We start from the raw sequence: 26395 nt of genomic DNA, 5'->3' as shown, positions 1-26395 counted from the left end.
ACAGATTATTTTGAATCTTAACTACCGGCAAGTCCCTTTGAAAAACACATTACACAGCAGTTGGAAAAGAGACATACTATGAGACAGTGTACCTGGCAAAGACTGTGTTCGCTCAGCACTGGAACAACCTTCACTGCTAAGAACAAAACATCCTTATCTTGACATCCAACAGGTCGACTCTAGGGAGTTGAAGCCTCACTCCCCACATTTATTGCAGGGGCGTCCTGTCTCACACTGCAACCATTGAAAGTGTAGCTAAACCTGTGGCCTCTGGCTTATCTACCGAGAGGCCCTAAGGAATGGGAATGTGCAGTTTGTGTCTTTAATATCACGTTAGGCCTACAATCTAGTGGATTACAAACACTTCATTGTCATATAGTTATTTTAGCACAAAGGGACAATTACTGTACAGTCGTCAGGAGCTGAATTTCAATTAATTTCACAAAAAATAAGAGAAGAATTGGACACTATACCTTTCATGTTAAACATTTATCAACTTACTGGGAAAATGACACAATGTATTTCAAATACTTGGTTAAGTAAATATTTATTACAATTAAGTATCAAAATCAACAGTATCAATCTACAACCAGACAAAATGTGATGAAAGTGCAATCTAAACAAGAAAATGTACAGATAGGGTCAGAAAGTATGTTGTGACTGAACCAAGACCTCATTGTTTTCCACCAACTTCAGTCCTTGGCCTTTGGAGAGAACATGGCGACATAAGGCCGTCTTCTCCTCAGGCGCAGGTCAGGCTCTTTGTCCTCCTTGATGTAACCTGGTAATGGCAGGGTACATCAGATATGGGCAATCCCATAGCTCTTTCAGTAGTTTTTAACTGGTATTATTATTATTGTCACACAGTGGCTAGTTTACCTCTCTCCACGCATGTCTGAGTTGATGGGAACCCAACCTCCCAAAAGTTCTCTGGAGTTGAGGGTGGAATGTAGCGAAATCTGTGGCGGGAGCAGGAGGCCAACTTCTTTTCTCGTTCCTCTTCTGGAAGATCAGCATAGTACTGCAAGCCAACAGTGCACGGTCAGATCCACAAATAAACATAAGGGGACTCGGACCTGTTTCTATATCTAAGAGCATAAGCTTTGATCTTATGATCCATTACCAAAAGGAAAGGGTAATCGGAGGTGAGATAGGTTAAGTAGGCTAAGTAAGTGAATTCTGGTACAATTAAATTGGTTATCCATCAGTTACAATATCATAAAATAAAAGAGAACATAAAAATAATATTTTGCATTCACCTCTCACAGTTAAATATTTTAAAAGGCCTAGCAATTTACTTGCTGGAAAAACTTTGAGAAAAAACAAAACAAAAAAACACCCAATTTGTATTTGAGACCAATACCTCTCTAATACCAAGCATCCTCTCCTAACAGCACCCATCATAATAATAGCATCCCTCCCCAAAAGAATAATAAACAAAAGGTCTGACAGTACTTACTATTTCACACTCCTTACAGGTATGCCCCTTCAGTTTTCTCCTCTCATCTCGTTTGCGCACCACATCCACATAAGCGTAACCAGGCTCCCCACTGCGGGTGAAAACAAAAGAGCTGCTGAACAGCTGACAACGGACATGTAGAGTGAAAGGTCAAACCTAGGGACACAGTCTCACCTTTTCTTTGGAGTTCCTTTGACTTTCCTAGCAGCGGTAGTTACAGGATCACAGGCCTTTTCTGAAAGAAACAAATCAGTTGTCAAAATAAAAGTCATTACTTCCAGGCACCCTGCACATGCCAGGCGTAGGCACATTTCTCTTTTGTGTGCATCGCATTTTGGGAAAAGCTGAGAAACCGAACTTTTCAGGGCAGTTTGTTTCTATATGATGAAAACATTCCCGTATTGTCATATCTAAATGTTTTTTACACTAGTTCCACTCACCATGTCCAGGTTTCTCCTCCTCATCCTCTTCTGCTCCCTCATCTTCATCATGCTTGTCCTCATAGCCCTCCTTGTCCTCCTCCTCAAAGTTGATGTCCCGTGGACACGACTCGTACTCCCCATATGCCGTTCTATCAAAGATCTCAGCCAGGCTGTCATTAGCCCTCAGACCAATCCCTGCATCAAAACAACAAGCCAACATCTCTTATTTAACTACAGATATTCATCCTAAGAAGGTCTGTTCCTCGTGGACTCAAAGTACAAACATGCATGAGGTTATGTTTTTAGTTTTTTTTTTAGGCATAATTTCCCAAAGACCCTATCAGCAATAGAAAACTGCTGTGTGTGAGTGGATTTGGATCTTGAAGAGGGAGTGAGTCTTGAAACTGTACCTGATTCGTTATGCCCATTTCTGGCCCGTATAAGCATACTGTGGCTCAGGAAGGTGCAGTCTGTGTCCACAGTGTCTGGTTCTGCTCTGGTCTATCGACCGTCACACAAATACACACAAAATCAGCAACCACCACAGTCATTTTGTCAAAGGATGGATATTACAATGGTTCTTCAAAAATTCAATGAGCATAGTTTTAGCATATTTGACTTGAATCACCTTTGTGTATTAAATACAAAATAAATGAAAGCAATGGTAAATTTTGTTCTAATGTACACCACATTTTCTTATTGTTAGTTATTTCTAAAAATAATGAGAAATATATTGAAAAATATCGTTATTTCTGATTTAAGTCAATGGTAGTAGCACATTCCTTCATAGACACAGCGTGACCTATGCACCCTTCTGTACCTCTGGCAGAGGAGGGCTGTCGCCATGGTACTGAGAGAGAGCAGCTCCTGGGTCTAGACTCCAACTTTGCTCTGTGGAACAAGCACAACCATGTAATTTCTTATCTGTATGTTTTGTCTATCCCATGCTGTTCAGACATGAGCCTGGGATGTCTGATGTTAACTGAGGTGTAGTACCTGTTGTCTCCTGCAGAGGGCTCTTGACACGTGCGCAGGGGTTCGGCTGGAGGACGGAGGTCTGCTCTGAGTCTGGCAGTACTTCTCGGATTTTCTTCCTCACAGGAGCCTAACAGGTAGTAGCCAAATGTTATTCATAGTTTAAGGCAAGTGATAACTGCTTTTTACACAGAGAAAAAAAAATCCCCAGTGAAAGTCAGTTTTTTCTAAGGAGCTACAAACCCTCATAAACAACACACATAGGAAAGAGGTCCGAATAATTGCCTGATAATAATCATGTATGATACTTTTATAACTAAAGATAGCAGATTAAGGTTTACAAGACCACACACACACACACACACACACGGTGAGTACCTGTATGGTGGGCTGTTTGAAGAGCGCGTCTTCATCTTGCGACTCCTCCGGCCGTGTTGTCCTGCTGGGGGCCTTTGGCTGGGGGGCCAGGCGAGGCCTCTTCTCCAGTCTCTCCTCTGGGGACAGATCCAGGGGTCGGTCAGCGCCCTCTTCCTCCTCTTCGCTGCTAAGGCTCGTGGGCTTTCTCTTGGCCGGCTCTGAGGGGAGGTTGCGGGGGGCTTGGAGAGGGGCGATGCGGGGGGCAGCTGCTGCTTGCGGGCGGTGCAGGTGGTGGGGGGAGGTAGAGATCCTTCGCAGGAGGGAAGGGGAGCTGGTGTCTGCTTTGATTAGGCTGGGTAGAGGCACAGAGAACATCAACCGCTGTGTCAAATCCACTCCTCTACACATACAGTACAACCCACTGTTGAGGTATAAGCGGAGTACAAGCTTTGCACAATCTAGCAAACACTGTAATCAACGTGAACAGCATAACTGCAACAATAAGACTACCTTAATTATCTTATGAGGTATGAATTAACTTTATAACTTCCAAATATCTGTTGGCAGTTTCAGTATAAACTCACTTTGAAGGCTTTTTGTTTTCATCTGGGGACGCGTTCGGTGCAGCGCTTGAGCCAGCAACTGAGTCGAGCACACTATGAGAGTCCTACACACATGCACACACACGCACCAATTACAACACAGTCAAGTTCTGGATCTACTTCTCAGTTGACATGTTACTGTAGAATGAAAAAAAGAGCCTTGAGCAGATAGCAACACACTGAATGTGAACAAACTGAAAATGATTGATGGGTAGAGAGGATTATAGTAGACAGTAGTAGAGCAGTCACACACCTCTTCAGGTATGTCAAGATGACAGGTTTCTGCAACCACTACCCTGCCATTGCCTACTGAACCCAGTTCTGTAAGACACAAAGAAAAATATATTGATACACAGGCTTTTCCACACTGTCTTGTAGCACCTACCAGAACAAGATATATTTATCTTTCGATTCATTCAGAAACGCATGCAGAGGTCATGACTAAGGAAAATATTTGAGCTCAAATGAGGAAGAAATTTGTAGTAAAAAAATAAAGTGGGCGTAATTGTACTTGTTATTGGGTTCACATCCATCTCACAGGTATCAGGCACCAGGATACCTTTGCCATAGCAACGGGAAGGCAGTGAGGAAGACAATCCTACAGGACATGAAGACAAACACAGAAACATTTCACTGTGCAGTACATTTACTGCGTTCACTTTGAACCATCTGCCTTGGTTTGTGTAAAAAAACTGATAAATTGCTATTGGTTAATGTAGTACAGACATAGCTACTTAACTGAACATAAATCATCTTGCTAGGGTTTTTAAGCTTCTTCATATCCTATTCAGTTTTCAGTCTTACTTAGTGTCTATGTGCTAATGGAGAAAGTACTGAAAAGTACAGAAAACTGACACACACTTTATATACCAATTGGCTTCCTGTACCAGGAATACAGCATAACATACTGATTGTGTGTGCAGTCTTGTGAAAAGCTCTGGCCGGGTCCAGACCCGTGAGCCTTACCTTTAGTGGACTGTGAGAGAGGCTGCTCTGCGTAGCGGACATGGCTGTGCTCCTTCCTCCTCTTCATCTTGCTGATGGCGGACAGGGTGACCGAGTGCAGAGGAGAGTCAGGGATCATACCATCCTCTGCCTCTGAGGAGACAGCTTGAGGAGAGCTGGACACACACACACACGCACTTGGCAGTTAAGTTCAGATATATAAATTTAAGCGAGATATATCAACAAAGTGAGAAATCATGCCACAGTCATCCTATGGCATGAGTGTCATTTCAGGGCACTGGCATAGTGGTGCAAGATATAAACTAGAAGTATTGGTTTGGAATCCTGGACTGCACCTTAACGGTGCATATAGTTGTATATACCTGCATTCTTGTAGACGCTCTAACTGGAGATTAAGCCTCTTGTTCTCTTCCTGAAGGGAGTCTCTCTCCGCTCCTGAAACAAACACACACACACACATTAGCAAACCAAAGAAAATGATCTTCAACCTCAAGTAGTCTGATATAAAAAGAAACAAACTGAACACATGTGATTCTCTTGCCAAATGAGGTCAGAGAGAAAGCTTCAAACTAAGATTAATTTGGGCACATTCTGTGTTAATGTTCTACAACCGTTTGATGGAATAGGTCTACACATTTGGTACGGTCTCAAAGTGTAAAGCTCACGAAGATCGGAGATGAGCAGCTGGTTCTCTTTGCAGATGGTCCCAAATTCCATCTGCTTCTTCTTCATATGTTTCTCCGTCACGGCACAGCGATCACACAGCCCCGCACGCAACCTGAAGTGTGAGAGAGAGCGAGCGAGAGAGAGAGAGAAATTAAAAGATGCATGAGAGCTGGTGAAAGAGCAAGCCAACAGCAATGACGAAAACAGACCAACCAAATAAACATGCAAGTGTCCATCATTGCAGCACATACTACCAGTGTTTTTGAGCGAGATTGCAGTCTGACTCACACCACAGGACAACTACTGTGCATTCCAAATAGTTGAGAGACTTGCATTTAGTGAAGGCCCACCTGTCCTCCAGGACTTTGACATTGTCCTGCAGCACCTTCTGCTGTTCCCTCAGCAACTGGTTCTTGTTGTAGAACTCCTCCAGTCTCTGGGCATCTCTACATCGAAAAGGAGAGACAGACAGCCCATTACAGTTTTTCTCGATTGCTTTTGACCTGCTTAAAGAAACTGGGATCCACTTGGTCTTCATAAACACCTTCTTTGTACAGCAGACCTCATCTCTTGCGAATGTGTTCATACGTTTTCATTGGGTTCACACATTTCTCACACCCTTTTGCAAAACAGTTAACACAGATGTCATTCAGAGACCCAAAACTCTATTGGTTTCCCCATGCTAAACAAAAGGAAAACATCTCTTCACAGGTTGTTGAGATTCCTTGCATTAGTCTGAATCTCTCATACACCTGTGTAAATCTCCTTTGCAGAATTTTTCAATTAGCAATCATTCATTATCCATAAGAGATGCCATGTCTGTTCTATGTTGCTAAATGCTCATTTTGAGAACTCTATTTTGCATTTTGTTGTCCAGTGTGTAATGATTGATTGAAATCACACAGTGATTTGACGACAGGATGTGTTGTTTGAAGGCAGAATTTGCTTTTGTTGCTCATGTTTTAAGTGTTTTGAGAGAGTAATAGCCTTTTGCAAGCAAAATGTGTCATTTTGGCCAGAGTGCTTTTTGTTCAGACACGGGTGTTGACTGTTTTGAAAATGTGATGTCAGAGCTGACACAGGCATCAAAGCGATCGAGAAAAACATTTATAATCGGACTCCCCACACCATCAAAACAGCAGGGGGGGGGGGGTTCCCTTTTATTTGGATAGGACAGTGAAGAGTGACAGGAAGCAAGAGGGAAAAAGAGAAGAGGTGGGGGTTAGGAAATGACCACTGGTTGGATTCAATGCTGGGTCCTTGTGCGCACTGGGACCAGATTGTACTATGGCCTTTGCTGCTTGCACCATAACATCCCTGTGAACTTAAATCTTTGATACAAAGCCCTGACATGTGGTCAGAGAAACAGGTTCTACTTTTCATTAAAAGAGCTCCGAGGCTAATCTCTTGATGCTAGTGGAGACAGGTAGCTCTCCACAACCATAGAACTGTCTGGCTTCTGCCCTGTGTGAGGAAGGCAGGCTCCCTGCCCAGACACCTGAAACGCCAAACACACTGAGGGAGTCAGCTGGAATAGGAGTCTTCAGCCAGAACCAAGAAAAACACTTTGCACAGCCAAGCGGAAAGCTTTGTTAGGGTGCTAAACAAATGTCAAGCTCTGTGGAAAACTTTGAGCCAAATCTGATTAATGGCTGAATACTTATGTATGTAATACTGTAAAGTGCTTTGGCCAGATTGTGGAGGTAACTTGGGGAAAGTTAATTTGTTATTTCACTTTAGTTCTTATACTGAGGTGTTGTCCCTCAGTATCCACAATCCCTTGTATCATCACGATTTAAATGAGAGAACTTACAGGCATCGCTCTTTCTTCAGTTTGGTCACTTTTGCCTGCAGACCTGTAGAGAAGACAAAACGAAGCCTTTAGACTGTGTGGGCCTGCATCACTGCTCACAACAACAAAATACCACCTGTTGGAACTGTGGGAACTGGTTTTCTTCAAACGTTTTCAGACCAAGGACCACTTTACCAATAAAAAAAAACCTCAAGGATCACCTAGCTAAAAAAAAAAAAAAAAAAAAAAAAAAAAACAGTAGACATACTTCAACAGTATATTACACAGTAGGCCTACTCACTGAACCACCTTGCTTATTGTATTTGCACCTTGCTTATTGTGTCAGAAGATTCATTTAAAATGGCGTAGCTTACATAAGCAGTGTTGCAGAACCGTCTGGATTTACATACAATTTGGTTCAATATTGCAAAAAAAAACTCATCTATATTATATTTTACCACGTCTGCTCGCGGACCACTTGGGTTAGCTTGCGGACCACTTGGGTTAGCTTGCGGACCACCAGTGGTCCCCGGACCACACTTTGAGAGACGCTGCTCTAGACCTACACACATTTGGCTACAATCCTGTTACCAATTGTCCTTCCTCACTACTCTGTTTTTCGTCTGCCATCCTAGGTGACCACAGTCCTGTTTGTTGGCCAACCTGCGAGCAGACAGCACCCTGGGTTTGAATGCCTTCATCAACCTCAGAAACTAAAATCAATACGGCGAACCCAATCCTGCCAGCAGGCTTGAATGAGCTGATTGTGAGGGGGGAATGTCTGAATGAGCAACGATATTCAGTAGCCCCCCCCCCCCCCCCCAAGAAACCAGGGAACTGTGGAGAGAGAGAGAGAGAGAGAGAGAGAGAGAGAGAGAGAATGAGAGAAAGAGAAAAAAAGAGAGGGGCCTGCCCTTTCACCATATCCATTAGGGAGTTGCTTGTAGATACCCCTCTCTAAACAATGGTGTTTTTGTGCACTGGGAAAGGGCTGAATTCTGAACTGAGACATTTCTTGGATTTGTTTGGTTGAATAACTATCTGAACACAGTCGCATCAACTAGGGGGAAAAAAATCCAAAAAGAGCACTTTGGCCTTTTATCCCAAAGACTTATTCTACCGGCCATCATGTCTTATGGAGCTGAAATTCTGATCTAGATACTTGTCAAAGACAGACCATACACAGTAAAACAATTCCCACTACAGAACCCTCACATAAAAAGTACCAGAAGTGACACTTTGGCAACAAAATCTATTCTAAAATTATACATACACCAACCTTTTACGAACTTTTTATGTCAAATCGGAAATTTAATGAAGACATTTATCGTCCGCTAGGGCAAGACAGTGCTTTGTGACAGGACAGTGTCATTCATCAATGCCCATATCTGGTATAACACATGCACATATCTGGTGAGTGTGTGTGTGTGTGTGTGTGTGTGTGTGTGTGTGTGTGTGTGTGTGTGTGTGTGTGTATAGCTCAGTGAGCCATGCTGCTGTAGTATTGCTGATATCGCTACCTTGCAGTGCGCTGTCGTGGCACTCCCTCAGACGGCCCCACAGCTCGTGAAACAAATCAGCAGCGCCAGAGTCGGAGAGCACACTGCTGCCGCCAGGGCTGCCCCCGCTTAGGTCAGGGCTGCTCATCATCTCCGGCAACTGGAGGAGGGACAGAGGGGGGGGGGGGGGGGGGGGGGGGGGTGAGAGGGGGTCAACCTTTTATAGGTGTTGTGTGTCCTCTTAACCACACACATTAAACTAAATCCTCACTCAATAATGATGCTCATGCATCTCTCCCTGTTCCACAACATTACAAAAGGGAAGGAAAATTAGCCCTTGGGCTACAGTCTTGTTTGGCCATTGTCCCTGCAAAATAAATGTTATTTGGATAGTTTTTGTTTAACCAAACTTTTTAAAATGATCTTTTGCCTGGACATGCATATGGACATGTGTATTACTTTTCAGGTGTTTGAGGAAAAAATGGCATTACAAGTATTTTGAACAAAAATATGTTTAAGTGTGTTTATAGCCAGTCTTGGTGATGATCATAATCATAGCCTTCTGGAAGAGAGCACAGGGAAACCTGAAGCATAACCCTGCTCTCTCGTCAAAGCATTCTGCTCATTTCTACTGTATCTACATTTTGGATTCCTGTCCAATACATAATACTTGTTTTGTCATGGATTACCCAAACTGAAATCTACACAAATACACTATTGGCATCCAAATTAAGCCATAGCCACGCGGTAATGAATGAGAAACTGGATCCCTGCATGCATAACGTAATAAAAATCAGACGAAGACTTTTCCTTTTTACTCTTGTAGAAGCAAGACGACGTTGCAACATTTATCCCAATTTCTGAAGTGCAGAGTTATATCTGGTCATATTATCCAAGAACAAGGATCAAGGAGTTAGCGTACTCAGATCCAAAGAGCTACCTACCTGGAATAATGCTGGCATCACTGGGCAGAAAGGACAAGAACACTCTCAACAACACAGTACTTGCCATTTCTTTAAACATATTTTGCCTCTGGATGCAAACAGCTTAACAGAACCCTTATGCAATCCACCATGTAGAGTGCTCCAACTGCCTTTGAAATACCTTGACATTACTGCCACTACATTCCTGGTACTCACCTCTGGGTTAGTGGAGTCAAATGAGATGGAAAAGAAATCCAGAGATACTGTTGAGGACACCAGGCTGTGTGGTCCTACATTCACCCTGCATACCTCTGAACCCATACGCCACTGTGTTCCATCTGACTGGCAGGGCAGGTTCGCACATACAGCGGGACCTGGGATCATACCAGCGCTTGGCTGGCTCAGACAACTGGTCCGACAGGTTCTGCCCATCAGAGGAAAACCGGTCCTGCCGGTCCACCCCCCGCCCCCTCTGTCCTGTTTCAAAGGGCAGCCGGCACAGCATGTAGGAGCCTGGTGCTGAGGGAGAGGCCCTGAGCTGCTTGCCACCGCTCTTGCTTTTTAAACTGGCTTTCACTCCATTTATCTCTTTCACCAGTTCACTCCCACTGTGTCTTATTAGCTGACACACACACACACACACACACGAACTGATGACTAAATCTTCCCAGGCAAAGTTGGGCGTGTAGATACACAGAACTCTTCTATTAAATAGCTGTCAGACAGATTGAGAAGCCATAGCCTGGAGGCAGAGAAATCCCCAGTGTCACTGTTCAGGGCTGGAGGGCCACAAAAAGTACAGGGTGATGACAGGGCCTGATGGAGCCATCTCCGGACAAACACGCCCTTCAACCCTGAGCCCTCAACTCTACACAACTCTGAACTGTCAACAGCATTCCCCCCTCCCCAACTCAACCACCTCATTGACCAAAGGTTCTACACAACTGCCTGTGCCTCACCACACTCAAAGTGTTTTTTTTTATCAAACTTGAATCTTATGTAAATGCCATTTAACTTTTTGTTTTCAATTTCCATTCAGATCACACCTCTGTTAACAGGAAATATTTTTCAGTTGTGAAACAAACTGTACTGCAAACTAATACCACTTTTGCAGACACTCGCCCAGTCCATAGGGGTATTGCCTAGCATGAATGGAGATACAAGATTCACACAAATGACTGCTAAAAGTGAGGCGAGGCAAATAAAGCCTCATGGCCAAGGATTCTGAGGACTAAAATAAAAAATAAAAAAGACAGGGGCAGAGTCTCTTAACCAGCTTCTCTTTTGTTCACAGGCCAGTATCTCATGACATGACATGCACATGATCATCTCGTGAGACCTGTCTTAGAGACTCTAAATACTCAACCAATCCAAACATCTACCTGTAAGTAAGTGCATGAACACGATACAGTTGCCAAGACTCTGACAAATCAGTCATATCACTGATCCAGGACCAGCTTTGATCGCAAAGCCCAGTTCTAAATCTGCTGCTGAAACATGGTGCTTTAATCGTCGCCAAAGTAAACAACTGGGCCATTATAGCAGAAATAGAGAATATATTGGGGATTTGGTGAAGGCATTGAAGGGGGGGGGGGGGGGGGATCTCCAACATCACAAGCAGTGACTTGTTGGGTGTGGCATATGATCCAAAACATGCTTTGGGACAAGCCTGTGCCAGCAAAAGGCATTCCAGGAAGGGGAAGGGGGGGGGGGGGGGGGGATCTCACCATCAGTACAACTTACCAACTCTAAACTAACCCCTTGAGTCAATCACAAAACTACTAATTTCTAATTGAGATACAGGCTTTTTTTTCTAAATTATGCAATATAGCCTAAATTACAAAAATATAAACTTATGCGGACTAGCTTTGTGTTTCATGAATCATGACAAAACTGTTTGTATACTCTGCTTTTGTAGGAAGATCTACAAAATGTTTAATTATTAGTTTAAGACATACATGTACGGAGCTCGCCAAATTTTCTGTCATGTTAGAATGATACATAGTTACACACTCACACCTTAAGTAGAAGTAATACATCTGATAATTTCCATCAAGTTTAGAAGAGTGACTTCACACAATTGTGAGTGAATTTTGAATATCTATATCAGTGGTCTCCAACACGGTGCCCGCGGGCACCAGGTAGCCCGCGGGACGGCTATGAGGCGCCCCCAGCGCACTTTCTAAAAATAGCCAACAGGTCGTCTGCAGATCATGCTCTAAAAACACGCTCCATTGTGAAGTTTTCAATAGATATTTAAGTCTAGACCAGAACCATTTTAAGAATGTATGTAGCCATACATCTGTAACATTAAATGGATATTGGTGATACCTTACAAATTGTAGCTGCGTTAAATTTTAGCCTTTGGCTCCAAATCCGTTTCCCATTCAATCTTTAAAACAACAACGGAAGCGGAGCGCATACACGCTGCTCGCACGCATAGACAGTAAAGGGGGAAAAAACTTGCTAGTCTGGTGTAGCCAATGGAAGCATATCTTTGCAAAAGTTCTGTGGCCATTCCATGTTCGTCAAATACGGTTCTTGCATGATTGTTCAAGGACTGAAAAACAATTGCTTTAGCTCACAGGCCTTTTCTCCTCCGTAAGGCAACTGCCGTAGCCTAGAAATCTAGACGCACCCTAGCTGCGGCAAATTAATTTGCTCAGCCTGTACGTCTAGTATCAAACCATAGGGATTTCTATTGGCTGACGCTGTGGACGTCATCCAATCACAGCGCTCTATTTTGTTAGAGAGTCTTAAGGCGGGCTTAACAGGATAACGACAGTCCTGCGACGGTGAACAACAAGGAAGGTGGCTATGGCGAACGAAGAGCGGTTGTTTGAATCGGCGTTGGCGTCAACTTTGGAGGAGTTGGACTTTTTTTTTTTTTTTTGAAAGTTGAGCAACACAATGCACTTACAGTAAGTCATTCCTTTCGAAGAATGATGTATTTGCCGTTTTGCTGACCGGATACGGCTATGGTCGTAGCGCTGGCCTATTGCATGTATAGGCAGTTTGAAAGACAATTCTCTGCCCGCCCCTTGGATTAAGCGAGGTGAATGGTTCGATTCCAGACTATACATTTCAATGATATAGGATGGCCCACCAGGCTACAACTGCCGTATAATAGTGCTGAAAATTGTATAGCATGCATGACTGAGCAGGACTGTGCATTGCCCTTTTTTGTCAGATCATGGATCATTTCAGGTGTGCAATAACTTTAAAAGGAGTTTTCATATGTTAGGGTGGTGTGGGCGTTTTTAGTGGCCGAATTGTCCACTAAAATCAGAACTTAAACAACCCCTGAATTCATAATGGTGGGTGGGTATAAATTGGGTACAAATTGTAACCCAAATTATTAATTGCACAAAAAGATTGTAAAAAAAAAAAAAAAATAGATTAGATTCCCCATGCAAACTTTGAAATGAACAAACTGAACAAAAATGTTGGTAGCGTTGCATAGGTTATTGATATTAAATTTGAAAATACAGTTGCTTAATAAAGACGTATAGGCCTGCACAATATTGATAATTTAAAAGTAAAAATCACATAGGCCTATTATTTAGGAGGACTACCCTCGCAAAAAAGGGGTGAGGGTATGTTTGTTTTAAACGAGTAGCCCTCCATATGATTTCGGGTCTTCAGGTAGCCCTCATTCCCAAAAAGGTTGGAGACCCCTGATCTATATCATTATGTAAATTGTGAACACTATGTACCTCAACAGTCTACTTTGGTGGTGTGTGGATGTGGATATGTCCAAAACTAGACTAACCTGACAAAACTCAAGAAAGTGTGATACAACAACAAAGGGAGGTAGAGGAGCACTTCCTGGACTCAAAAGTTTGGTTAGAGGTGCTCTTTGGATGGGAAACTAAATGCCAAGAATCATAGGAACTCCAAGGCATTCTCAATTGAAAAAGTTTGAAAAAGTTAAAAAGCCTTTATTATTATGGCTTGGTCAAGTTAACCTTCTAAAAAAGTCCAACGTGTTTCAGCTACATGCCTTCTTCTGGGAGATAAGCGAAGCCAGAAGAAGGCATGAATAATAAAGTCTTTTTAACTTGAATAATAAAAGCTTTTAAGATGAATAACAAAGGCTTTTTAACTTTTTTAATTGAGAGTGTCTTGGAGTTCCTTTGATGCTTGGCAAAGTGTGATACAAACTGAACCTTAATACAACTGAATACAAACACTGAACCTATTCTTTCTTGTTTCTTTGACATATTCTGGGTGTTATTTAAAAAAGCAAACCAAAATGTATACCGACTAGGGATACGTAATATTGGATGTCTGCTTATTCAATATGTAACGGTTGATACGGATACACATTTTTCCTTTCATTAACCCCTTAATGTATCCTTTAAGAAATGTGAAAATAAAGAAAAGTTTTCTTGGTCTACATGTAAAATATGAGCCATTTCTAATTAACATATTCAAATAAAAATGTAAATCTCATTGTGCCGATCAAGTTTAGAACAGTACCTCACTGGTCATGGCGACCATCAGACATGCATATCTGCAGAAAGGCCAATACTGATGTATTGCCGAGACACAAACAAAGACAAACACACTCACACACACGCCTCTATATTGAGGCAAGAACCAGCTATTACAGTAAAGTGGTCCAGCTATCAGCTTGGAAACCTGTTTTGTATGCCACTAGAAAAATTCCATCCTAGACAAGGTTTTTCTATTTGTGTTTATATAAAGAGGGTTACATGCTTAAGAGCCAATAAATGAGAAAGGGTCCCCACTGACAGCCATGAGAACAAAAAGTTATCAAATCACCCTGTCTCGATAACTCCAGAACGTCTTCATTATGTTTGCCAAATGTCAAGTAGTGACACATCCCAAAGTCACAGCCATACACTAATATCATATTAAGACCTGAACAGCTGAACAATAACAAAGTTTCAGCTCAAAATAAATAACACACATTTGCACCATCACCATGACACTCACTCACACAGCACCTTATCTTACTATGCACAGAGAATCACAGGCTCAGTCCCTGCCTCAGTCATTGCAAGCGCCTCATGCTTAATCACCCCTATAAGCACACTATGTGGATACTGTTTTAGACTTGATTTAGATTGTGTTATTTAGTATAATTTGTATTTTAGTATATTCTTTATCTTCTACTGTCCTTATTGCTTAGTTGTGTTTTTTATATTAAATACTTTTATTACTTTTTCTGCTGTTAGTGCATGTTGTGTGTGATGTCTGTATGCTACTGAGACCTTGAATTTCCCCTTGGGGATCAATAAAGTATCTATCTATCTATCTATCTAACAAACAGCTCCATAAATCAGTATATTAGTTAGCAGACTACAACAAATAAGCATTGTTTGATACTTAAGTTACTTGCATCAGTGTAGTGTCTGGCACAGTATAATTACAGTACAATTATTACAGTATAAAACGCCGCTTTTCACTATGGATTGACCAACTTTGAAGGGGGGGGACGTACCTAGCGGTGTTGGAAGGGAATTCCCAGAGCTCTGGGAATTCCTAGCATAGTCTTTGATTCCTCCTCCGTGAGCACCACCTAGAGTGCGGGAAATTACTTACAGTTACCTTGAATTACATTGGCGTCAAAATGCAATAAAAGTTCAACAAAAATGATAACGTTTGCTAACACTGGTTAGTTAGGCTATACGTAGACTAACGTTGAGGTTAACTGACAAAAACAAAAATGACAGACAAGTTACATTTCTGAAGATATTTTTTGCGTCTCAATCAATCCTCTACATGAATAAACAAACAAATAACCACCAACAGTAAAATGATATGCGGGTTAAGGTAACAACCGAGTCAACCTGCATCTTTTGGCATTTGGCATTGACAGTAGCACTATTTGGCACATTGCTACCATAGCAAGGAAGAAAGGTAACATATCGGTAGTGAGCTACCAACAGCTAACCTACGATGTTTTATGAGACACTTCCGTAAAATATAAGCAAGCAAGCAAATGTCAGTTAAACTCCAATGTGAAGATGTATGCAAATGCAGTGTAAAGAACAAACAATACCCGCCAAAAGAGAAACTGCTACCTTTCCACAAAGATTCATAGAGCGCGCGCCGTATGGCATTGTGGGATAGAAGGCTATGTGGATTTCCGGTTCAGTGGGACTTTTTTAAAGGGCTGAATGTTTCTCCGTTGGTAACACGGCAGTATCTAAACCGTTGTAAACAACAAATGTGCAAGGATAACCATTTCTAAGTACTTAATTACCCTTATAATTGACATCTATCTATGTGCCAGACGTTACGCAAGCAACCGTTCCATGGTCGATTGTTGTAGAAGAGTTCTACAATGTGTTGGCTATCTTTTGGGATACCAGACATATAAGAATGAGGTCTATGAATGATAGCTACAATTTAACAATTTTCACTGAGAAGGTGGTGACTAGTCACGTGCATAGCATAGGCTACATTTATCATAATCATAGGCTGCATAGAGATCATAACAAAGACGGTTGATTAAGCTAAGTAGGTAGCACTAATAGTTATATATATATATATATATATATATATATATATAGATAGATATAGACTCTATTCTTGCACTGTTGCACTGTTGGACTTACTAATTTGCACTATCACCATGACCACTATCACCATTGCACTATCACCATGACACTCAATCACACAGAGCACCTTACCTTACCTTACTATGCACTGAGAATCACAGGCTCACTCAGTCATTGCAAGCGCCTCTTGATTGATTAATCACCACTATGTGGATACTGTTTTTAGAATTGATTTAGATTAAGTGTTAGTTAGTATAATTTATATTTTAGTATATTTGGTATATTCTTTATCTCCTACTGTCCTTATTGCTTAGTTGTGTTTTTATATTATATACTTTTAGTTACTTTTTCTGCTGTTAGTGAATGTGTGTGTGTTGTCTGTATGCTACTGAGACCTCGAATTTTTCAATAAAGTATCTATCTATCTATCTATCTATCTAGACAATCTTTGATCATAATGTCCATATTCCTTTTTATTTAGAGATCGTCACACAAAGCAGTGATATATTTATTGAATCCCTCCAACCAACGACAATGATAATTTCATGAAATAAATTATGTTCACAAAAACATGTAATTAAAAGGAATATAGATATTTCCGATATCATATTCATATTAAATGAGAGGGGGGGCATAACCCCTTTTTTTCTCACTTCCCTTTGCTTGGCCAGCTCCGGAAGTACAGCCAAACTTTACTTCACAGGAGAAAACAGCTGTTGTTGGGGAGTAGAAGTAAACCATAAAGTGAGTTTCTAATGTATAATTGGTTTATTTAAGAATGATGTATTATTCTGTAATATCAGTGAACACTGCACATCGGTTATTAGCTGTTACTGCTAAACGAGCTTCTTATTCCTCGTTTGTTTGCTGACTTGCTAGATGACTGACATAGCCAGCCAACCAGCCAGCCAACCAGGTTAGCTAGCTGATGATAAGTTGTCGGGGGAAAAGAACTAGAAGTAGTCATTTGTGATCAGCCATCTATAATAGTTACGCGACATCCTTTGCAATTAAATATATGTGCATCCTATATTTTGTAAAATATCATGCCAAACAGCATGCAGAGAAAGTAATCTGTGTTGAACAATTATGATGGCAATTTTGAAAGATGACTAGCTAGCTAGCAGCAAGCGTAGCTAGTCTGCTAAAGCGGACCTATGAATTGAGCCAGATAAGTACACCTTAACAGTAGGTGTCAAAAGTGAGTGTCTTCTGTGCGCTATCGATTATATCAAAGGGGACTGCAGAATGATGAAGTTGCTACCACCTCTGTTGATACGAGCTAGCTTATGGCTATTATTTTTAGCTATGCTCGCCACTCAGCCAGTCACCTTATTAGCTAGCCAGCTAGCTTACTGACCACTGATGCGATAGTTACTACAAAGCCAGTGTATTTCAGTTTTATTTCTCTTTAATTATTGTGTTTGGACCTGCTCATATTGATGTATAATTTGAGCCGTCAGAATGAATGGCAACATGCCAGAGACGAGTCGTTGATTTTTCTGGTGAAAACAGTGCCACATAGGCCTTGTGTTTTTGAATGATATGTCATTTAAAATGATCAAGTCTTGTGTTCTCATGATATTGAAGATTTATGGATACAAAGTTAGCTTAACATTCAGTGACTCAAACACTTGTTAATGTAATTAATATGATTATAATATAATAATAACTGGTACCTTCAAGCCTATAATAATAACTGGTACCATCAAGTGAATGTTTTCAATGTCTCTTTTTTTGCAGAATGCCAGCTTATAAAAGAAGGGTACAAACAGCTGAAGGCCAAACTAAAAAGAGGAAGCTGGACCAGCAGTCAGAGTCAGAGACCAGCAATGTTCCTGAAACCCCACGCAGGTCACTGCGAGCTGCCGCATCCCAGAAGAAAAAAATGGAGGATCAACAGTCTAAGAAATCGCCCTCCACAGAGGAGAACACAAGTGGCCCCCGTCAATCAGCCAAGCGCAGGGGACCAGCAAAGGGTGCAAAGCGAGGGAGGCGGAGGAAAAATACAGCTGAACAAGGAGCGACTTTAAAGCCAGAGCACTCAAAGGACTCTGGAATGGCTGTACAAATCCGAGAGTCAATTCCGAGAAAGAGAACTAGAAGGAAGAAAGAGAAAAATGGTGAGGGGACTGTGATAAAACGTCCTGTTGGTCGCCCTCCATCTAATGGGCTAGGGAGCTACAAAAGGAAGTACAACCCAAAGGAGACCAATATTTCTGTCAGATTGGAATCTACAGGTTTACAGCTGATACTGGATCTTATACAGATAGATCACAACTATGGCAAACCCTCCAAATTAACAACTTGGAAGCCCGAACCAATAAAGACTTTAATCTCTTCAAATGAGAAACAGGAAACCCAAGTAATTGAAAGACCGAAGGAGGTAGCCATATTGGAGCACCAGTCTGTGGAACCTACACAGGACAATACAGCAGCCATAACAGAATCACAGCAGCAAATTAAAGGTGAGCCAAAAGAGCATAAAGAACCAGATTCTGTGGCTTGCAGCGAGAATGTGGAATCTCTTAAGGACAGTCCAGTAACTGCATCAGAGGTTGGGGAGCAAATTGAAAAAGTGTCAGATGTAAACGAAGAGCCACTGACTTTGTCAACTGCTGTTGACAAAGCGGAGGTCCCAAATCCAGAAACTGCTGCCCCGACTGATCAGACTACAGAATCCTTAAAGGATATTCCGGTGTCTACCTCAGAGATGGCAGAGCAAAGTGAATATTGTCAGGAAGAGCACAAGGAAGCCCCTGCTGTTTCTACTCTTGAACCGCAGGGAACATTGGAAGATGCCACAAATCCCACTGATCAGTTGAGACCAGTCCTCGAAGAGCCTAGTACTTGTACTGATCCACCTAGTTCAGAAGTGACAGCATCAAGCACTGGTGCTGACTCTCCAGAGGGACCAACAAATGCACCCTCCTCACCAGAACTGGACTGTTCTTCAGACACACAGCCGATGCTGGACACAGACGACATGGAGATTGAAATTGAGAACTGTGTGGTTGAAGTGGTGAGTGAGAACCTGCTGGGCTCAACAGATAACCAGCATGATGCACTGGATAAGGTAGCGCTTGGACTGCTGAGATCTTCAGGTGCGTCTGGTGTGGTGAGGGCCTCTTCAAAGGACTTAGTCAGTGGGAACAAAGTGGCCGGCAGTAGCCCAGGACAGCCCAAGAAGCAGGCCATGAACCCTCAGGCCAGGACAAAAGCCCGTCTGGCTGCGCAAGCAGAAGCGAAGGCTGCAGCCTCTAAGAGAGCCGCTCACAAGCAGTTGAACCTGCTGGCCTTGTGTGAGGAGATAGCTGACGACATCGCGTCAGACACTGCGCTAATCAAGGAGATGAAGAAAGAGAAAGACATCGTTTCCCAAACTGTAGCAGCACTGCCATCATCACCACCAGCAGCAGTAGCCCCAGCAGCTGGGGATGAAAAGCCTGCAATGCCTGTGACACAGAAAAATGAAGCTGAGTCGAAGGAAGCAGAAACAGCTCAGCCCCCTCTCAGCTCCCAAGAGCCCCCTCAGACCAGTGAGCCTGAGCAGAAGGCCCCAGAACCAATGCCCCAGCCGGAGGCAGAGACGCCTAAGAGACGTTTCTTCTTGAGCCAGATAACGGTGCCACTGAAGGTCCATGAGAAGAAGAAGCTGTCACGATACCAGCGACTTCGGCAGGTAGAGCTCCAGAGGGACAAACTGACGTGGACGCGGGTCAAGAAACTGAAGTCCGATCAGGCCAGTCAGAACCAGCCTCTCAGAGAGGGGTATCGGGATTCATCTTCTACACCGGTTGCTGCTTCCTCTCTGGCGCCAACTCCTGCTCCTTCTCCTGTTCCTGCTCCAGCTCCAGCTCCTGCTGCTGCCTCTGTTGTTACTGTTCCCCCACCAGCTGCTGCCTCAAATGTATCTAGACTTGACCGGACCGCCAAGCATCCCGTCTCAAAGGAGAATACCCTAAAACCTCCCAGTAAACCTGAAGCCAAGAGGGTACTCCCTCCAGCCCCCCCTCCTAGACCAAATGGAGTGACTGGCCCAAAGGCACGCCCTCCAATAGAATACAAACCCTATACTCCCAGGCCAAAGTACTCTGCGGACGACTTTGTGCTGGATGGTTTAGATGACGAGATCCCTAAGCCAGTGGTACCCAGCAATGGGAAACATGAGGTAATGAGGACATTACTGTGTGCCTCCCACACTGTTATCATTAATATGTCATGTTTTGTTTACTCTTATAAGAATTAGTTTGTCAATGTAGCCTTGATGGTGCCAGACTAATTCCCAGTTGAGAATTGGTCTGGACCCTTTAAGATGATCTTTTATTTACAAGGGGTGTTGCCAACGAGTTCTTAGATTAAACATACCAATCCTGTTGGATGTACAATAAACACATCTTCCTTGTCAACAAAAGCTTTAAGTGCAACTAGCTGTGATTTACTGACACAGTCAGCGGCAGCCTTTGGTTGTTTACAAAAGTACCTCAACAGTGCTCCTCTGTCTGTCCTTGTATAAAGCCTGCACTGTATCAAAAGGTTGTGATTAGGCCGGTTGGAATCCAAGAGGGGGCAAAACAAATAAAATTAGGTTTCAGAATCATCTAGTTCCGTGGCTATTGTCCATGTGGAATCTCTCTGAAATGTGTTTTGTATTTATTTTTATTAAACCTTACAGGGTAGTTCAGGACAAACTACTTCCACACAGTCCAAAGGCCCCACGGTGAACGTTACTGAGAAGCAGCTATGTGTTAAGTCACCTGCAGGTAAAGCCATCTTAAAGTGCTTTGTGGGGCCAACATGTATCCTAGTTCATCACACTCTAACAATCTAAGTCTAGTCATAAACATGTTGTTTGTAAATTATATGTTTGTCTCAATACTTAAAATTCTCTGAAGCATGTTTTGTAATACACTAACCACATTTTATCAAACCCCGTAGATAATGAGGTAAAGCCACCAGCTCAAACAGATCAGACAAAGTCACCAGCCGGAGAGATTGTCCAGTAAGATATGAAAATCTTCTCTTTTAGTTATTTATTCACAGCATCAGCTGTGTTTTTAATGTGAGTGTCCCCAACTGTGCAACAATATGTGTATTACGATGGAATGTCATTCTAACATGTTTTGCTGATTTGAATGTTTGTGTTTTCCAGGGCTAACTGTGGTCCACCGTCTGACACAAAGCTCCAGAAAGATATCAAGAAAGAGGCCACCAAAGGAGGCCAGCAGACAACGACCGTGAGTCTTAATATAATGTCAATGTTGAATGTCCGCTTCTGCTACAGCCTGAATCGAAAGAGGCCCCAGGTGGCCGCGCTGGGCTTTTCACCAGCACAGTCGTTTCTGGCTGTAAATGGTGTGATGGATTGTGCAGAGGAGACATCTCTTGCATTTTTCCAGACACAGAATTTACAAAGTTAGTCTTGCTTCTGTCTACTGGAAAGAAACACGCCTGCAGTGTAATTTTTCCTTGCACATAACTAAACTGATGTGAATGGTGCTGTAGACTCGACACTAGCGACTGTGTGTGTGTGTGTGTGTGTGTGTGTGTGTGTGTGTGTGTGTGTGTGTGTGTGTTTGTGTTTTGATCCATGTCTGGCGGAAGCCTTTTTATTAAAGATGGTGAAATAAAAGCCTCTTGTATAGCAAATTTGCGGTCTTGGCTACAAATGTGCTCATATTTGGTCATTCGGGCCACGTGCATAGGCTGGTCACTAGGGGTCTCAGGATATCTCAATTTTCAAAAGTGAAAGCAAAGCATCTGGTTAAGTACTGTTCAATCTCATCCATTATTGGAAGTCACTATATTTGGAGAAGAAGGTGTCTAGTGTGTCCATAACATCTGTTGTGCAGTCACATGACTTAATCTTGTCAAAGGAATTATCACAAATGTGTGTCCTTATGCATATTCACTCTGAATTTTGGACAGAAATTAAGAAGTAATGTGTGTGTGTGTGTGTGTGTATAGGAGTCTGGTCAGAAGTCCTTTGGAGCTACGGTTTGCAGTGTGTGCGGGATGCTATACTCTGCATCCAGTCCAGAGGATGAGTCTCAGCACTTGCTTTTCCACAACCAGTTCATCAGCGCCGTTCGATACGTGGTGAGGAAGAACACATGTGCGCACACAGTGCTACATGCACATAGATTACATCAAATCAATCATGCAGATATGCTTACACTTACTAACTAAGGCACCAATGTACACTTTATTTGGATGTTTAATCTGAATTGTGAATGAGTCTGTAAGATAGCTTCTGGCCCTCAAAAGAGCCATGTACAGTACACATCAGTCATGTCTCGTTTTCATGGACTCTAAACCCTCTGCCTCCCACAGGGATGGAAGAAAGAGAGGATTCTGGGAGAGTACCCAGATGGCAAAATCATTCTTGTCCTACCCGATGACCCCAAGTATGCACTGAAAAAGGTATGTCTATGAAAGGCTCTGTCCCATTCCATTTTTCACTTTTACAACCCTTAGACCTACTATAGAGGAGCTGCATGTTGCCTTTATTGAGATGTAATTACCCAGACTAAACAGGGTATGAGATTATAGTAATTTTGTGTCTAAGATTATAATGATGGCTTTGCGTAACTGTTTGAAACCTTCCTCATATCTCTATCTAGGTGGAGGAGATCAGGGAGATGGTAGACAATGACCTGGGCTTTCAGCAGGTCGAGACCAAGTGCCCCTCTCAGACCAAAACCTTTCTCTTCATCTCAAGTGACAAGAAGGTGGCAGGCTGCCTCATAGCGGAGCATATCCAGGAGGTGAGAGATGTCTGAGAGTCTGCAGATGCAGTGCTCAGAGGGCTGCTTTTCCACTGTGTATTTTTATTTTTTATTTTTTTTGAGGCGCTCATGCCAAATAAGCATTCCATGTGGTTGCCTAAACCAGTGGTTTTCAAAGTGGGGGCCGCGAGGGAGTGCCAGGGGGGCCTCAGCAAGTTGGAAGGAAAAGTAAAAGCAACAAATTTATATATATATTTATATTTGAAAAATGTAAAATATACCTATTACTATGAGGGTTGTTATACAATGCCATTATAATAATTTGTTACATATCTGAACATTATATTTTCCATGATAATGACTGGGAATAATAGTAGAGTGACCGCTCATATAACAGAAAGCCCCAAATGCAATTTTTACACACTGTATGCTCCATCGCGAAGTGCTTGTGGCTTAAACAATTATTAGGATTAGCTTAATGTATTTTTACATTTTCCGTAGTATTGTCGATGGGTTTAATAACACATTAAGGGGGTCCTTGGCCAGAACCTAGTGGTATTTGGGGGGCCTTGTCGTGGAAAAGTTTGGGAACCCCTGGCCTAAACTACAGGCTGCAGTGTAGCATAGATGAATCATTTTCTATTCAGATCTTCTTCAAATCATCATGCACACAGAGAACAGGACATGTGGCTTTAATTTTATCATTTGAAGACAAGAAATTAAAGTTTGTCCTTAAGGTTAGAAGTCCAAAGGAAAGTTCTGTTTGTCTATGAACTTTCTCAGCCATGGAAAAAGTAAAAACGTTGGTCAAAGGACTTAATCTGTAATAGCCTGTTGCAAATCATTTGATGATAATAACAACAATGAAGACAACAATAATGTTACGGAGTGTCTATTTACACCCCTGGTGCGAATAGCCTTGGCCACACAGTTGAGCTATTCACACCCTGTGACATAACAACAAAAATATGTTGCTCACGTGCACAAAAAACATGGCAGACATTAGTTTTTTCGTCAGCAGAAAGTGAAGAATTCTGAAAGGTTTCGGCACAAATATCTGTTTCATAATCTTGGTTCAGTGAACACATACAACCATCAGTTTGTTAGTTAACAGAAATTTCGTGAATATGATGTTCGGGCTTGCTTGTGGAAGAAGATAGTGTAGTGGTCTCAGACATGGGGTAGCGTGTGGGAGACCGGGGTTCAATTCCCATGTGATGCGTTTTGGCAGAGTGAGTGTGCATGTGTACCAACGTCTCTGGAGAGAAGGCGCGCAATTTGAACAAGAAATCGGTTCTCAAACGGAAGTTTTGATTGCAACAATTAGCTAGTTCATGCACCAGGGTGTAAATAGCATACAGTACTATACCAGGGTACGAATAGCATCCACTTCTAACTATACATGGATGCAAACAGCATACCTTATTCAGAGTGTCTATTACACAGCTGAGCTATTCACACCCTGTTACGTAACAACAAAAAAACATGTTGCTTGTTTTTTTATTATTATTAAATTGTGTGATCAATATGCCAGAATTAATGCACAGTGGTGCAAATAGCATACCGTATTTTCCGGACTATAAGTCACTCCTGAGTACAAGTCGCATCAGTCAAAAAATGCGTCATGAGCAGGAAAAAAACATATATAAGTCGCACTGGACTATAAGTCGCAGGACCAGCCAAACTATGAAAAAAAGTGTGACTTATAGTCCGGAAAATACGGTACACTGATATTTGTACCAGACGGGGTATTAATAGAACACATTGTTGTGTGCACCGGGGTACGAATAGCATACATTGATATTTGTACCAGACGGGGTACTAATAGGACACATTGCTGTGTGCACCGGGGTACGAATAGAATTCACTTCTAATTGCACCAGGGTACGAATAGCATATACTGCTAATTGTACCAAGGGAGCAAATAGCCTTACCCATAATGTTATGGTTTACCCTGCTCGTTTATGGCCTATGTGATATGTGTCTTGCTTTGTGCTGTCTCCTTCCTCCAGGGCTACCGGGTGATCGTGGAGCCTGTGCCGGAGGGCTCGGAGGGGGAGAAGGTGATGTTTGAGCGGCAGCGCGCCTGGTGCTGCTCCACCAACCCCGAGCCGGCTCTCTGCGGCATCAGCCGCATCTGGGTTTTCAGCCTGATGAGACGTCGAGGCATCGCCTCGCGCATGATTGAGTGTCTCAGGTGAGTCCTAGCCCTGTCAGGTAGTCTCGTTTTTCGTCTGTTTATTGTATATTCAAAGGGAATAAAATAGAACCGATTCCCTGGCTTCAAAAAGACAAGCTAGCATTCTTGACTTCATCAAGATATATTCAGCAGAGGATTTGTATGTATTTAATGGCTCAAGTCTCAGTGTACTAAAGTTACTTGGTGTTAAAAGCTCTGTCAAAGTGAAACAAGATCATTTTTATTTAGTAACAATTGTCTGTATCGCATTGTAGGAATAATTTCATCTATGGTTCACACCTGAGCAAAGAAGAGATCGCCTTTTCAGACCCCACACCTGACGGAAAACTCTTTGCCACCCACTACTGCGGCACTTCCCAATTCCTGGTCTATAACTTTGTCAGTGGGAACCGTTCAACTTGACCCTGCCTATGCCCCCTTCATGTGTGTACTCCCCAGATCACTGACTGAATCATGATAGTTTTGAGATGAAGAAATCATGGCCTGGATTTAAAACAAATGGCAATTATGTCTCAAGTCCATTCTGAATGGGCTTGACCACATAGTACTGCAGTGGACACTGCACAGCAAATCTCACATGTGTGGGACGGTGCCTCTGGTTTGAAGTGAAAGAACCACGCGAACAGGACGCTGTCTGTCCCTCTGACTGAGAGAGATCGGCCAAGTGTTTTAACCACTGAGGCTGGCCAATGAAATTTGTCTGAACAGCATTTCATGTTATGTTATCACTTTGCTCTGTGAGAGTCTGATGATGTTCACTCAGGTTAAAATTTTTGAGTGGATCATGAACTTCGCTGGGACCTTCCAAAAGGTGTCATTTACCCCCCCAAGCACATCAGCAACCCCAAACTGGTTTCCTCTTTCCAAAGTTCAGTCGTGAGACTTTGTACCAACGGTTCAAGACGCTAGCTGTGGGCACCGCCTTCTGGCCGGGAGAGGAGACCCTCACAACTACTTTTAGAATCTCAGGTTCCAAAACATCAATGAGTGATCTTTTTTGTCAGTTAGGTAAGTTTCCCTTTAAACAACTGTACTGTTAAACATTTTAAAAGAGAAATATTTTCTTGGCATTTTTTCTTTTTACTATGACAGACTTTTGGTGTTTTAAAAGTTTACACAGATGAAATTGACAGCAATAGACACATTTGATAACGGTAACATTGCATAACTGACCTAGTGTACAAACCGGAGATTAGAGGACATAGCTACACAAATAGCTGTATAATGTAACCTGTTAAAAAAGTCTAATAAAAGGCCTCCTGTAACCATGTGT

At 42.4% G+C, this 26395-nt stretch overlaps 2 protein-coding genes across 10 annotated transcripts; one reads left to right on the top strand and one right to left on the bottom strand.

Annotated features, from left to right (window-relative positions):
* Positions 1–530: 530 nt before the first annotated feature.
* rbbp8 (retinoblastoma binding protein 8) lies at positions 531–15767 on the bottom strand. 8 transcript variants are annotated; one of them, XM_042068526.1, is made up of 20 exons: positions 15693–15767; positions 15132–15209; positions 8760–8898; positions 7261–7303; positions 5798–5893; positions 5447–5559; positions 5144–5216; positions 4782–4936; positions 4327–4413; positions 4069–4136; positions 3798–3880; positions 3235–3565; positions 2878–2986; positions 2702–2772; positions 2292–2382; positions 1900–2076; positions 1634–1694; positions 1460–1550; positions 880–1021; positions 531–781 (listed from the first exon to the last, which is right to left on the bottom strand). In XM_042068526.1, the coding sequence occupies exons 3-20, from the start codon at positions 8887–8889 to the stop codon at positions 693–695; spliced, it is 2010 nt and encodes a 669-aa protein (XP_041924460.1). In that variant the 5' UTR covers positions 8890–8898; positions 15132–15209; positions 15693–15767; the 3' UTR covers positions 531–692. The 8 variants fall into 8 exon arrangements, with proteins under 8 accessions (XP_041924460.1, XP_041924464.1, XP_041924466.1 ...); XM_042068530.1 differs by having other exon boundaries at positions 15715–15753; XM_042068532.1 differs by having other exon boundaries at positions 15697–15715.
* Positions 15768–16848: 1081 nt separating this feature from the next.
* Positions 16849–26387, top strand: esco1 (establishment of sister chromatid cohesion N-acetyltransferase 1). Of its 2 annotated transcripts, none has more exons than XM_042068198.1 (10): positions 16849–16938; positions 17938–20365; positions 20870–20957; positions 21133–21196; positions 21347–21431; positions 22162–22293; positions 22528–22617; positions 22818–22961; positions 24935–25119; positions 25377–26387. In XM_042068198.1, the coding sequence occupies exons 2-10, from the start codon at positions 17939–17941 to the stop codon at positions 25522–25524; spliced, it is 3363 nt and encodes a 1120-aa protein (XP_041924132.1). In that variant the 5' UTR covers positions 16849–16938; position 17938; the 3' UTR covers positions 25525–26387. The 2 variants fall into 2 exon arrangements, with proteins under 2 accessions (XP_041924132.1, XP_041924131.1); XM_042068197.1 differs by lacking the exon at positions 16849–16938 and adding an exon at positions 17206–17395.
* Positions 26388–26395: the final 8 nt, after the last annotated feature.

The sequence above is a fragment of the Alosa sapidissima genome, chromosome 17 (assembly GCF_018492685.1).
Source record: "Alosa sapidissima isolate fAloSap1 chromosome 17, fAloSap1.pri, whole genome shotgun sequence".
NCBI lineage: Eukaryota > Metazoa > Chordata > Actinopteri > Clupeiformes > Clupeidae > Alosa > Alosa sapidissima.
Note: the sequence above shows the minus strand (reverse complement) of the source record. Positions and strands in the feature narration are given on the sequence as shown.

Coding starts and splice junctions, on each gene's coding strand:
- rbbp8 (XM_042068525.1), bottom strand. CDS start 10,045: ATGATCCCAGGTCCCGCTGTATGTGCGAACCTGCCCTGCCAGTCAGAT. Junction 7,304..8,759: donor CCACGACAGCGCACTGCAAG/GTAGCGATATCA, acceptor TCTTCTCTACAG/GTCTGCAGGCAAAAGTGACC. Junction 5,894..7,260: donor CTGAAGAAAGAGCGATGCCT/GTAAGTTCTCTC, acceptor TTTTCGATGTAG/AGATGCCCAGAGACTGGAGG.
- esco1 (XM_042068198.1), top strand. CDS start 17,939: ATGCCAGCTTATAAAAGAAGGGTACAAACAGCTGAAGGCCAAACTAAA. Junction 20,958..21,132: donor ATGTGTTAAGTCACCTGCAG/GTAAAGCCATCT, acceptor CAAACCCCGTAG/ATAATGAGGTAAAGCCACCA. Junction 21,432..22,161: donor GAGGCCAGCAGACAACGACC/GTGAGTCTTAAT, acceptor GTGTGTGTATAG/GAGTCTGGTCAGAAGTCCTT.